The sequence below is a fragment of the Haemaphysalis longicornis genome, unplaced genomic scaffold, assembly GCF_048455015.1.
Source record: "Haemaphysalis longicornis isolate Haplotype H1 unplaced genomic scaffold, Haemaphysalis longicornis Haplotype H1 scaffold_13, whole genome shotgun sequence".
Lineage (NCBI taxonomy): Eukaryota > Metazoa > Arthropoda > Arachnida > Ixodida > Ixodidae > Haemaphysalis > Haemaphysalis longicornis.
Genome location: NW_027526233.1, coordinates 61,378,458 through 61,392,290, shown reverse-complemented (window position 1 = coordinate 61,392,290; position 13,833 = coordinate 61,378,458). Strand labels below are relative to the sequence as shown.

General features: G+C 45.7%; 1 protein-coding gene across 1 annotated transcript in view; it reads left to right on the top strand.

Moving 5' to 3' along the window:
- LOC144163859 (uncharacterized) overlaps positions 1-10,496 on the top strand; it is an 83,790-nt gene extending 73,294 nt beyond the window's left edge. The window contains exon 8 of the mRNA XM_077694538.1: positions 10,332-10,496. Coding sequence (XP_077550664.1) covers positions 10,332-10,496 — 165 coding nt within the window. The remainder of the gene's footprint in view (positions 1-10,331) is intronic.
- Positions 10,497-13,833: the final 3,337 nt, after the last annotated feature.

Genomic DNA, 13,833 nt, shown 5'->3' with positions numbered 1-13,833 from the left:
AAGCAAACTTTTTATTGTTTATGATGCCACATCGGCGCAACCATTTGGTCATACATCCGTTCAAGTGTCTCATAACGCGGTTAATAAGCTAGTGGGTGTTGATTGGCCTCGTTGAAAAAGTGCAGTGCTCGCTCTAATGTATAATCGCCGCTGTCGGTTGCTCGGACGCCGCATATAGGGTAAGTAACATGAAAAATAATACTTTAAAGTTGGGAATAGTCATTTATTAACGCGCTATACTCGGGTAGAGGTTAGGAAGGCAATATCTCGTGGAACGTATCACTACACTGAAGCGACTGCTCCGGACGTCAGCGCGGCGAGTGGTTAGAAGGAACGTTGCGCTCAATTTGTGACATCGCGACTTTTCCTTTGTACTTTGCTTGTAATCGCTTCCGTACTTTATAAGCACATTCATTCTGAACGATGACTGAAACGACCCACGTCGTATTCAAAATGCTCGTAATAATGCGTGCTTTCCGCCGTGCAGAGGAACAGCCCGCTGAGCTATGGAGGTGCAGCGGCAACGTTTATTATTGCGCTTCTACTGTACGCGAGTATAGTTAATGTCTCCCTTCCGCAATGCACTTAGCACGCAACAGAAACATACCCAAAATATAAGCGTAAGAGACACAATGATTTATAAAAGACGTAATACGTTCATACACGAGAACTCTTCTTAAAAACTCCAGCTGTTTGCTCGTCTACAATATTTGCCCGATTCAACGACCAACATTTCCCAACACTCCCAAATACACCTCTAAACACTCGAAAGTGTTTTTCAGAAGGTGTTAAGCAGCCGAACTGGTTTTTAATGTTCTGGAGCCTATCGGCAGTGTGAATTTTAGGACGCAAAGACATGCAGTTCCGCAGTGATATTTCGCCGTTGCCTTTCCAATATATGAGTCATCGGCTAACAAAGGCGTGTTCGATGCTCCACCATTGCGTTGAAAATAGAGTAGAAATTGCGTGCGCTTCATGACGCGAGGATGAAACTGTTCATGTTTTAAAAAATTTCTGCGCGAACACGCGGAACGTTCTCTAAGGATGACTGTCCAAATTGCGCAAAATATGCAAACTTCCACAATTTCCAGAATTTTCAAAACACAACTGTGCCTCTTTTCAAGACGAATGGGCCCCGTATACTACAAGTGCAACCGGTTGCTTTGGGGACTTGTTTGAACAACACGACTAGGTGGAACAATATATGGTTCTGAGTGGTCAAGGCTGCCTGATAACGCTAATAACTATCTCGAACTGCACCCTAAAGCAAAACGTGAGAGTACATATTCTACCTGCAGGCACCAGTATTTAAAAAAGGCACTTGAATTTGGAATTTATGACGTTGTATAGTGCTTCAAAGCAAATCGCGAGAATATCATTTAGAGTCACTAAAAAACGCCATGACATAACTTCTGAACCTTTCATACATGCTCATATATCAAAATAGAGCTATAGGAGCGCGAAGAACCGATTACACATTTGGCTAAAATCCGTATCCATTCATAACACAACACATAAAACCGCCAACATGCCGTTGCTTGAGGAGATACTGATGCTGTTAGGGAAAATATATATCCAATAAGAACTATGGAACCATTTCTCGACACGCGCCCTTCGCGCTGCTACCCAGCAATATTCCGCAGATATGCCACTGGCACATGGGGCCGCCGTAGCCCGAGCATTTATTCCGTCACTGATAACCTCAAGCAAGTCTAGAATGCAAGTAATCTGTCTGCCAAGAAACAGAAGGCCGCATAAACCGGAAGCAGTTGGCTTGTGAACGCTCAGAGTTCTCAAAACTCTTGTTTCTATTATGGCACTTTAGGCTCCGCTTGTGCCGTCTTCACGTGTTCTTGTCCGCATTACTTTGCGCGCAGTTTGTTTTTCGAGATGCATCATTAACAACTCGCCCAACTCTCAACCGTCTTCCACTAGTGAAACCTCCAATCGTTTTCAATGGAAGACCACAGGAATAGGAACAGGGCCCAGAAAACACAATGACAGCGCCCTAAAGAAGTGCGAAGGCACGTCAGTGACTTTCCTTGTATTGCAATCGAGCGCATTGCATTGCAATGCGTTTTATGCGCTCAGCTCAGTCTCCACATCATGGTATGGACAACGTTTACGAAGTAGTTCGAGGCCTGACCTTCCGAGATTGCCCAAGAGTACCTGAGACATCGTTTCGCAAGCGGGTAAGGGAGACATGAAGACATGTTGGGAAGGCATTCATAATTACCGATTGAGGATAGCCAGTCACAGCACATCTCACCGCACCTTGGAAGACTGGAAGTCTGTAAAAAAATCCTACGCCTTTTTCCTACGGCGACGTGCAGCAATCCTAACCACGGGGTCTACGAAAATAATCCTACGGCGACGTGCAGCAATTCTAACCACGGGGTCTACGAAAATAGGTGCAGATTATGTTGAGAAAGGGCCGGTCTTAGGCACATTTTTGGGGCCTGATAAAATTCACGGACAAGGCATTACTTCCTTGGAGATGTGGGAGAGCAGCGGCACAATTCGCACCCTTAAGTTCAACTCCGGACCCTCCTGGGGGTTGGATAGGCTGTCAGACCTACGCCCCACAGCCGCGTCTTGGTTCTGAAGAATGAAAAGGTCTCCCACCTCGCCTGTTCTCTCACATCACTGTCGGGCACAAAAAAGTTGTGCACGTATGCTCCATGTTCTATTCGGGTAGTTGTAATGAAGATATTCGAACTCGGTATATTTGCAAACCTTCTCCCATGGCCCCAGCGCAAATTTTCGGAGGCGCTTGCCGTCCGGTGCATGAGAAAGAGGATGCGTCGGAGGTTTGCACCAATTTGGACGGGTGTGGAGATATGCAACTGGCTCAGTCAATAAGAACCCCTTTACTCCGTGCTCTCTCCGGAAGTTGGACGTCTGTACGCATAACAGCTGGAGGGAACTTGTGTCGTTTCTAGTACCAGTGCATATGACCGCCAACCCAGACATTTCAGATTTTGTCCTTCTATGGCGGATGGACACAGTTTGAGAGAGCAGTTGAATACGAAAGAGCATCGCTATCAGGTTAAGTCATGCTGCGAAGGGCTCGGGGGTGGCGCTACTGAGCCCACAGTTTCGGTTTCGACGCGTCTTGAAAATGGTTGTTTTTGGAGGGATGATGAAAGCTTAAACGGCAATCTGTATATACCCATGAACATAAAGATGTTCATGCAGTCGAGTTGTACTGTAGCCCGCGTCTGACTCACCATGTTTATAAACTAGGTTTATCTTCCGCACAAAAACAGCATTTCGATTGGAAAATGTTCTCAATGGTCCAGGCACACCTGCGATCGCCTTTCGAGAACGTTGTGTCCGAGAAGTCCTTATTTTTCGAATGCACTGTTTGTATTGTTCGGAAATGCCCAATTTCGATTCCATGTACGGTTGGAATTGTAACTGCAGGATCGTAAAACGTCTCTTTCGCAGTGCACCATACCGTAGATAGGAGTAATCACTTGACATATATTCTTATCGACTGCCATGATTCTTTCAAACAATGTCATAGGAGATCTGTATATGCAAAAACCTGGCCATGAGCATGCGATCATTATATTACATGTCCGCGAATATACAAGGCTGGCTCAAAATTATCCATCATCCGATTAATAAAGACGCACCAAAATAATAGAGCGATCAAGCCCTTTTGAAGCTTTTAGTATACAGTCAAAAGCTTCAGTACAGCACACACTGGAGCATGTGCCACGTCGCAAAAATAGCGCGCTCAAGCCAGAGGCTGCTGCACCATCATAGTTTGAATATTTCGTGGACGCGCCCTGTGATAACGCTTGATCGAGCAGTTGCCTGCTGCGATAGATAGGAAACAATATCTGTTAATGAATCCAAAGAAGCCACGAGCACAAAAGATGGTTTTTATTTTATATTGTGGCAGCAAAAGACAATTATACTCCACATAGCACTGTTTTTACATGGAATCCTGACGATATGTGCTTTCTATTTTGGGGGGTGGTAGGCATTACTAATCTTATATGCATGCATTAAAAATGTTTGCGTTTATAACAAAGAGAAAAAATGGCCGCGTATCTGCTCCTTTCGTCGCAAATGTCGTCAAAAGACTATAGTCTTTGTAGACATTTGCCAAGGAAATGCACCCTTTGCTTTCCCGCTCGTTTTTTATGCTGTTCCTGCACCATCCCTCTCATCCCAAGGTAAACACACTTATGGTTTGCTCAAGGCGATTTAAATTTACCGCGTTCCACTGCTACAGGCCGGGTTCCTCGATGACAGTGCTGCAGTACGGCGGAGATGCGAGTGAAGCGAGGCAGCCGACAAGGTCTATAGAACCGCGTGGCCGTGTTCCACGTGCGTTCCATGCAGAATGTGGAACCAAGCTAATGGAACATTTCGTTGCTGTTCCCGCGTGATTTTTCGTATGCCGCAAGGAGGTGGCGCGGGCAACAGCAGGGGGCGGTTTTCTGCAGTGGATGTTGAATATCGTTTGCTCTGGAAAAACCAAGCACCCATGAATTTTTTATTAAAGAAACACTGTTAATATTCCTTGTGTACTAATTTCCTGTCTTATGTTTGCGTAATGTCTTGCTCTTGTTCAACAAATTTGTCAAGTATGAACATATAAACCGGGCTTAGGCGTTTACGTTTGGCTGAGTATATAAGAATATTGCAGAATACCTATTTGACATTGGTCGGGTGGCTGAATCGAGGCACAGACAGACAGACATACAGACAGACACACCAAAATTTCTGGGTTTAGGTAGCCCAAAAAAGATTATAGTCTTTAATAAAATCTTATTTGCCATAAAAATAACAGCCGTCCAACCATGGTGCAAAGGCTGTTTATTAGCTTGTAACCAGAAAATACAAAGTAGGTACTGGTGACATAAACAATGAATAATCAATTAACTACTGAATAACATGGAACAAAGTTTAACAGGAAGCAGAGTTTCAATTCAGTTGGGCACATCGGTAGTTGATGGCGCTTCCACGATTGTGAATTGCAGAAGATGTCGTGTGGTCCGTAAAGAGTGGTAGTAAAAGAGTTTTCGTGACGCCGCAGGTCCCACTCTTGTTACGCGGCTGGTCAGAACTCGTCACCATTGGCACGGTGAAGGGGGACGTGGGAGGATTACGTGTCATGTTTCCCAAATAGTTTGCAATGAAATTGAAGTCTCGGGTTTTCGAACCCAGTCCCTCATCTCGCCGATAACCTATTCCACCGGAAACTTGACACGGCGCGATGTATGTATCGGCGAAGGGTTACGCGTAACATGAAGTCATGGCTAGGGAAGCGTACTGGTTGTGCCCGTGATAAAAGTAACCGCTCAGGATTCTGTAATAGTGGTCTGGTGAGGGGTGACCGTAGACATGAACCAACTTTTTAAGTCCGTAATGGGAAGTGTTTACTGAATTGCGACCAATTGCGGATACTCCTGCATGTTCTTTCGATGACGCATGAAAAACAAAAAAAAAGACGTTTTAGCCTAAAATGGGAAATGTTAAGTTAAGAAATGTTAAGTTTGGAGAGATTTTTCCAAAACATTAAAATATTTCCTACGGTGATTAAAAAAAGGGCCCATCTACCCGCGAGGGGGACTCTAGTAAATGCGTCGCATAGGGGGTGGGTGTATTGCGTTAACGTTTAGTGTTTGGAGAGTTGATTGTAGTGAATGCGTTGTATCAGCAGCTTCTTGACGTAGTTTGAATGAGTCAAGGATATAAGGCGCGTTCGTAGCCTTCCATTCTGTGTCGGCTTTGTGGCGCAGTGGGTAGAGCACCATATACCTTGCGTTCAGCCCGCAGGGTCGTGGGATCGAAACCAGGCGCCGGTAAGTATTATTTTTTTATATATTGTAGGAGGAGGGGTGCGGACCTGTTGTTGAGAGCGAGGAGGGTGGCGTGATGCGGGAGAGGAGGAGCGGGGGAGAGGGCGCACCTTCGAGCGATGCGGACTGCTACGGATGCCTAGAACGGGTGACATCGTGAGTTAAAGAACTGCTCTGCATTTAAAATATTTCAAGGTCGTTACATTAGCTCTGCTTTGCCATCCGCCAACCACATTTCCATTCATAAAGTTATAAGCACCATGGCAAGTCACCACTAAATATTATCTTTCGCGAATCTGCTGTAGCTCTCGCCTAAGAGCGACTTTCGCACTTTTATCGAAATTTTCAAACCTGCCTGGTGCAGGCAGCGCTTCACTTGGCATTCCTGAACCTGAATGCTAGTCGTCTCTAGAATGGCCTTTGCGGATGCAAAGCCGTTCAACAGAGCAGCCGCAACAATTCACTGATCAGCCGCAACAACCAATCTTACCTTCACCGTCTACACCGCCTCATTTGCTTACTTACTTGAATAGGCTACCGTAAATTCTTCTGCACGTTCTCTAGAAAGCCGCCCTGGCTAAGCTTTCTAATCTATCGGCTTCAGGGCTACGTTGCGCTCCCATAAGCTTCACCGACATGTCCGAGACGGTGCTTATACACAGCAAAGCCATGAATATATCAGGCATGTTTCTTTCAAACATTTATAAACGCTCATGATCACGACGCTTGAATTTTTAAGGAACTACGCGTAAAACACAACCTCTTCCTCTTTACCCCACTTAAATATAGATCACACATTTCGCACAGAGTACAGTGTAAAAACAATGTCGTAACAAGTATTCACGATGCATTTTTTTCTTTTTATGCGTGCTTTAGAGATAAAATGCTTTACCCCATGCACTCTTATTTAAAGGTACTGGGACGCAATGATAAGCGAAATTCAACAATGGTTGCAAAAAAGCAAGCCAAATGTTTGTTCAAAGCTCGGCCGAGCGGTGTCACTGTATGCATAAAGCTGTACCCTCCCTTTGTAAATTGTCGAGTACATCTCAATTGCCGCAGTTGCTTGTACATATTGAGGTACAAATTCATAGAAACAGGTTTCGTGTATTACCACTCGTAAACGAGGAGCCATAACTTTCTTTACGACATACCGAAGCAACCTTTTAGTTTGTGTATTACCTATGTAATCGGTAATCGTACAAGTGTATGCCTGAGAGCCTCAAAGTAAACCCTTAAAAGCCATTATTTGCCCCTCTCACGAAATTGTTTCTCCCCTGAGCCTATCGATGTGTTTCTTGTTTTTCTGAGGAGCTGATTTTTTTCTGGCATTTCTTATTCGTCGCCACCTTTTGAGAGACAGAGAATTTGTCAAAAATTAAGGTAAGTTTAATTTGTATCAAGTGTTTATTCAGCACGCACAAAACGTCTATATAAAGTATTGCCGTGAAACAAGCGAGTCCACGGAAACTTTTTTTCCTGCCATTCTTCCTTACAGAATATGTGCACAGCCAAAAAAGCTCCGGAAAAATATGTTCCGAAAATCACCGCTCTTCCGACATCTCGTGGTAGTATTGGCTTGAGCAAGCAGACACTGATTTCTCTTGCAATTTCTCCCTGGTATGCAGAAGTTTGAATATGCCAGGCGTATTGTGAAACACTTTTCTGCGGTTCGCCTGAGTCATAAAACACAGCCATCGTTTTTAGACGTTGAAATGCCCGAAAAGCAATCCAATTCAAATATCTGACATCGCCAATTCATCTTAGTGGATCTTTTCTATTACTCTTCCCACCGACCACCGTTTATCCGTGTAATGTTTCCCTATTTCCATTATCACAGCTCGTTTGTTTGCACGCGTTCTGTTTTCCGTAAGAAGTGACACATATTTCTCTTCAGAAGGTAATCTCCCTTGCCTTGTGCTCTGTTTTTCATACTTTCCGACATGTATAACATCCTTTTCTTGCTGCATTTTCATATCTCCAGAAATTGCATAACCCATGAAAAAACAATTTTCTTCTAAGTAAACGATTTTGCAGCGCCATCAAGGTAATTTTCCCACGACAACAAAAGACAACATTGTTGAGATCACCGTACTAAGCCTTTGGTAGCTCCAAGAGGCTCTGCGACAAAAGACGTGGGTTCAAAGAACGCAGGGGTCAAAATATATTTATCTGCTATTGAAAACATTGAAATATAAATACCTTTCCAATCTTGCACGAGGGTGACATACCGTGGGCCAGCACTGGGGAGGGAAAGAGAAAATAAATCTCAAGGGAGCAGATTTTCGTGTTCAACGTGTCTACGCATATAGCTATGAAGCACGGCGTAGTAGAGGGTCCTGACCATGTTGACACTATAAGAATATTTAACTTGCTCGCAAAATTCGAAACACGGGCATTACGCTTTTCTGCAAGAAAAATCATGATTTTTGAGCACATACCTTTGTTTTGATATCCTCGCCCTGTGAGAGGAAATATTTGGCTTCGACTGGCTGTTCTCGTTCAGGTATCAGGTTTGGCTGTATATTCGGGTTTGGGCTTTTGCTGGTCCCTCGTGAGATCACAAACATGGAAACGCAGGCGCTTCTCGGACGCTATATCCTCCCCGGCTTTTTTCCGTTTTTTGGGCATATCTTCGCGTGTAAGCTTACCCCTTTATGAGCATGGACATGGCCCCTGAAGGGTGACAAACGAAGTGATTTTGCGCCGCGTTTAAAGTTAAGGGCACTCCGACACAATGTACGCATACGAACCGCGGAACTCACCAGCGCAGATACCTGGTGCAACACAAGTGGTTTCCCTCCACACTGGCAGTGCGAAACACACCAACGTGCGCACTACTGTACACTGCCAGGTAGAGACACCAGTACCGCAGCAGAGCGGCTTGTACAACGGTATTTTTATTTTGTATACAAAAACCAAGCTTCTATGTATTTTAATAAATACGAAAAATGTCACTTATGCAGTTGTAGTTCACATCAGATGTGGGCAATGTTGTGTTTAGCGCGAAGCGGTATGGGGCCCAGTGTAGTGGTTTCGCAGCGGCGGCGAAGGCGTTCGAGCAACCCAGCAAACGAACGCGCCAATCCAGTAGAAAAAAGACAGGCAAGCAGATACTGTTGTGGAAGTGTGAGGGGGAGCTGCACGGTCTGCTGAGGCGTCACCTCGAAGAGTGTCGCCACGGCTCAGTAAGTTTCACAACTTCCTCTACACACTTTCTACGGCGAGCAGCGCCTTTCCTCCCACACTTTTGCCATGCTTCTTCGCTCTTGCTGGTTCATTGGAACCGTGTGAAATTTTGCGGAGGAGGTTTCAGCACGATTTGTAACAACAACATCGGCGGCAGCAAAGCGCCACGGTATAACGGCAGAGTTGCGCGTGCTACCCAGCATTGGCTGATCTTGCGATCAGCTCCTCCCGACTGGAGCCAAAGCGACGCGTACACGTCAGCCATTGGTTCTGTATTTGCCACACCCATTTCCCCGATCAACTCAAGTACGCCGACAAGAGAAGCGTAATGCGAGGCTCCAAGGAAGCTAGCAATGCCACGTTGTTTCATTTCGATGCAGTGCGAGGTCAGCTACAACTGACTGAACATTTTTCATCCCACACACCTGCTACACCTATCTATGCTGGCCACGTCCGCTTCCTTGCCGGTTTTTGAAACACCCGTGCTTCACGCGACGCGTGCGGCGCTGTAGGAAGAACCCCGATGGCCCCTGTACGGCGACAACGAGCCGCTTTAAAAGCCACGCCTCCCGTCTTGCCAAACGCCACACCGACCGGACATGTGCCCTGGATGGAACAGAAGAAAGGCCAGTGTCCCCCTCAACGAAACCGCCTGAACCAAAGCATCCCGGTGACATAAAAATTGTTCTCCTACCGTTCGACGGCCGCGAGCTTGCTTCGCGGCGCCTCGCTCTACCCACCAGCCAGATCGAACACCAAGGGGGTGTTCCAATGAACAGGGAGAATCAAGTGTGCGGTGAAGCCAAGAAAAACTTTGTCGTAGTAAGCACCAGAGCTGAAGCGCGAGTAGCTGGGTACAAGAACATCTCGACCCTCATATTCGATCGCAGAGGACAAAGCGTGGTGGCGCATGAGTCGAAAGCAGCTAACCTATCAAAAGGAATTTTCTTCCATAACCCCGAATCAGGCGCAGCAGAAAAAGTGTCGCAGAGTATATTAAATTTCAACCACAAACCTAAACTTCCAAATTTTCACAGATTGAACACAGCCAGGATGGTGCAAGTACTTTCGATACACCCCATCTTCAATACTCTGTCAGGTACCGCGACACAACTTACCACTGCAAACCTTTCCGCACAAAGACCGAGGCCGTCCAGATAATAGAGCACTGGCCAAAATAACAAAGTTGGCCCCGCGCCTCAAATGTCAACAAGATGGACCTTGGGTTGTGCCATGGACGCAGCGTAGAAGCATCCCTGCGCGTCGACGCTCATCGTCTGCGGGGGCAGCCGTGTAGCTTCATTAAAAAATCGCGACCAGGAGTTTCGTTACCCTAACAGCTACGCCAAGGCAGCCTGCGCCATGCCCTACAAGGAACAATTTCCACTGCTAACCCAGCGAGAGGAAAAGCTGATACCACCCAAGCAAGATGGCGGCATGAAGCAACAACAAGACGGCCTGACAGCAAAAAGGAACCAACTTTAGGCAAAACCTTTTGCCCTAAAACAAGCAAATATATCACTGAAACTCGCATGGAAGTGGCAATCCTAAATCTTCACCAAGCAGCACCCCAAAATCTCACACGGAAGGCGGCTTGTGCACCGTCTATAGAAGTATGCAGGTCTCCTAACCAGTACTCTACACGTTCCTCTAAACTAGGAACGAAAGCTCATTCTTCGCTCCTTCCCAAGGTTGAAACTAGGTTTCTTTAGAGCTTCTTTTACTTGGGTAGGAACGCGTTCCAGTTCCACTTAGAGCATTGGAACGTGTCGTTACATACGTTACATTTTATTTTTGTTTAAATATGGGTTCACATTCATAAGGCAAAAATAAGTGCGAAATTTAAAACTCACATCAAACTACGTATAATACAGGAATATGAACGCCGGGGGCAGTTTTTTATCTAGAGATAAAAAGAACCCCAAGAAACGCTCCCAGACGGCTTTTTTTTCAGGGAGCAGCGAACAAACTCCATACATGTCTAACAGCGATATTAGTGCTAGTCCATTATAGGTGCAGCACATGTGACTTCCCACTTCGGTCTTAAAAATGCGTTGTAAGGATACTGCGCTTCACATATGCAAATTGAAAGTTACTCATATGCAGGAACGTAATAAATGTCTTTGTGTTAGAAAGAGCGTCGAAAGAAATGAATGCTGATTTAATATTACAGTTTATTTAAAATACCTTACAGGCTCCTTATCAAGGAATGTAGTAAGGAATTTACTGAAGTGAAACTTTGGGCATTGTGGAGCACAATTTTTCGAGTAACAAAACACACGAGAAGTAATCACTGCCACGTTCGCAACCCAAGTTTAAGTAGAAATACGATGACAATAAAAAATATATATATAAACGACAAATTTTGTGGGATTTTCGCGGGAAAAACGGCAAATAGACAACGACGTAATAGGATAGGGCAGAAGGGACAAAAAAGTAGAATCAATGACAAAAAAATGTCCAAACTATTCGTGGACAAATATTCCCCGCATTTCCCCGAGGGGAAGAATGTGAAAGTGCGAATGCACGAGTTGAATTTGCGCGGTTCGGTAATGTTCGCGAAAGAGAGATCACACACACACACACAACTACAAAGAAAGAAAGATGCATTTATTCACAGACACCTATTTGTGTTGTCGTTGTACTTGATTGCTAGAGCGGATCTCAGCTTTGAAATTTCGTGTCAGTACTCCTTTAAGCAGGTGCATTAGCTCTTCTCACACCCGATTCTTGGCCAGTCCCCCACGTGGGTATGTGCCATGTCAGCGGCCAGGCAGCGCGCGCCCATCTCCCCCCGTTGCCAAGGAAGACGAGGAGATTCCTGGCATATCCCCCACGTGGGTATGTGCCATGTCAGCGGCCAGGCTGCGCGCGCCCATCTCCACGTGCGCGGACATCGCCGGTGGACGCAGGTTTAGGGTCGCTTAAGAAGTGCATTCGCACTTAAAAATGCTCGAATGCGTAGTCGCAACTAAGTAGTGTTCCTTGTTTGAACTAAGCAAAAGTTGCATCTTGATTTTGTAGTCAGAAAGACGAACCCATTTTTTCGAGAACACTCCATTGGAAATCTTGAAGAGTCGTTGTACGGAAGCGTTTGAGGGTACTGACGTGTTGTATTTGAAGAAGAGTTGGTTGAGTCCCTCGAAGTTCTTCATCTGCATGACAGCGTGTTGTCAACTGTTACTAAGAGGTACCGCGAAAGTTCATCCTGTGCCTGGGCTGGAAGGCTTTGCTGCCCAAAGAAAAAGAAATCCTCCGGCGCGGACGAGGTGTCAAAATCTGCGCTGGATGCCTCAGAAACCGTAGCCAGCTCTGTCTTTATGTCAATGGTCGCCTTGTCTGACATAGAACTGTCTGGGGCCCATGACAACGTAAACCTTTGGATTAAGTGACTGGTTAGTACGAGCTCGCGCTTTCCTCCGACTGTTCCTAACCTAGAATTTGAACAAAAAAATTCCCGGTTATCCGGGGACTGTCCAATCACGGTGACCCTTCGAATGAGTCACAGCGAGAGAAACTCTCTCGACAACAACGCACCCATGCCTCGCGCACACCAATGCGGTAATTATCCGAATCTACCGCGGTTTCACAAGGTACCTGCAGCGCCACTCGGACTTTGAAACCTTTCCCCAGCAGGGAACAATTCTATGGGCCTGACGCGCATCCTGGTCTCCCCAAACAAACGAGGAACAGTGAAAAGAATTCTCAAGACTGCACTATTCACCCGTCGAACGCGTCGTAAGCTCAACCAGCATGAAAGCAACCACAAGCTGTGGCGCGCTGTGTGGTTATTCTTCTGTTTTTGACCTTAGAGGAAGCACGTTCCGCTTATGGGTGGACAAATTGCTCAGTTTATAGGAAGAGAAACACAGTAGCGGCTTGTGAAGTTTTGTACTCGAGCCTTGGCATCCGAAAGAGCCAAATCCTTGTGGTGAAACGTTTGCAGAAGGAACGCCGTTCCGGCCGTTCCTTTATAAACCTCACGAGTTACCGCTACAGTTACATTGGACCTTAAGAGAACGGGGGCGTTCCTAGGTTCCTCTAAAAAAGAACTAGTTCCAATAACGCTGTTCCGTGCAACACTGCCCCTCACCGTGGAGAAGAGGGATCTTCCCATGCCCATGGATCAAGTGGCGAAAAATCAAACAGGTTTATTCGAACAAAAACATAATATGTAAACTTACACAATTCCTCCTACGCGACCCAAACATAAACGAGTCCACAATCGAGGCAAATAGAGCAGAAAGGAACAACGGTATCCATCAAATAATCAGCAGCGTGCAAGTAAAAAACGAGCCTGGGGCGAATATCACACATTTCAGCATCCCAAACTTCGGGCCAGCAAAGTGGCAAACAAAATGGCTTACCAACGGCCTACCAAACAATGTACAGAAAATGGCTACAGTTCAATGACTCGAATTCGGCAGTGGAATTGCACGAACGCCTTGCAGGAAATCACTCCCTCAACCGGATATCATAAATGTTGTTACCCCTCCAGAGATGAGCTCTACAAGAAGCCAGAAGCCCCTTAAAACTTCACGCATTAGGCATTCTAAAAAAACAGAACGCAATCATGGTTATGCATATATAGCGTAGTATTTGAAACAGGACCTAATTCGACACCATTGGTATCCCGTACGATCGCGACACTTTTTTACTCGGAGAAAAAAATCCAGGCAAAATCGCTGTGCTAACCTAAGCGGGAAACACAATGCCAAAGATAGCAGATATAACTTAACCGTCTCGCTTGCACAAAAGGAAGCTGGCATCCAGTAAATATGAATAGTTGGAGATTTTAATGCCTATACATGGCTTTGACAAG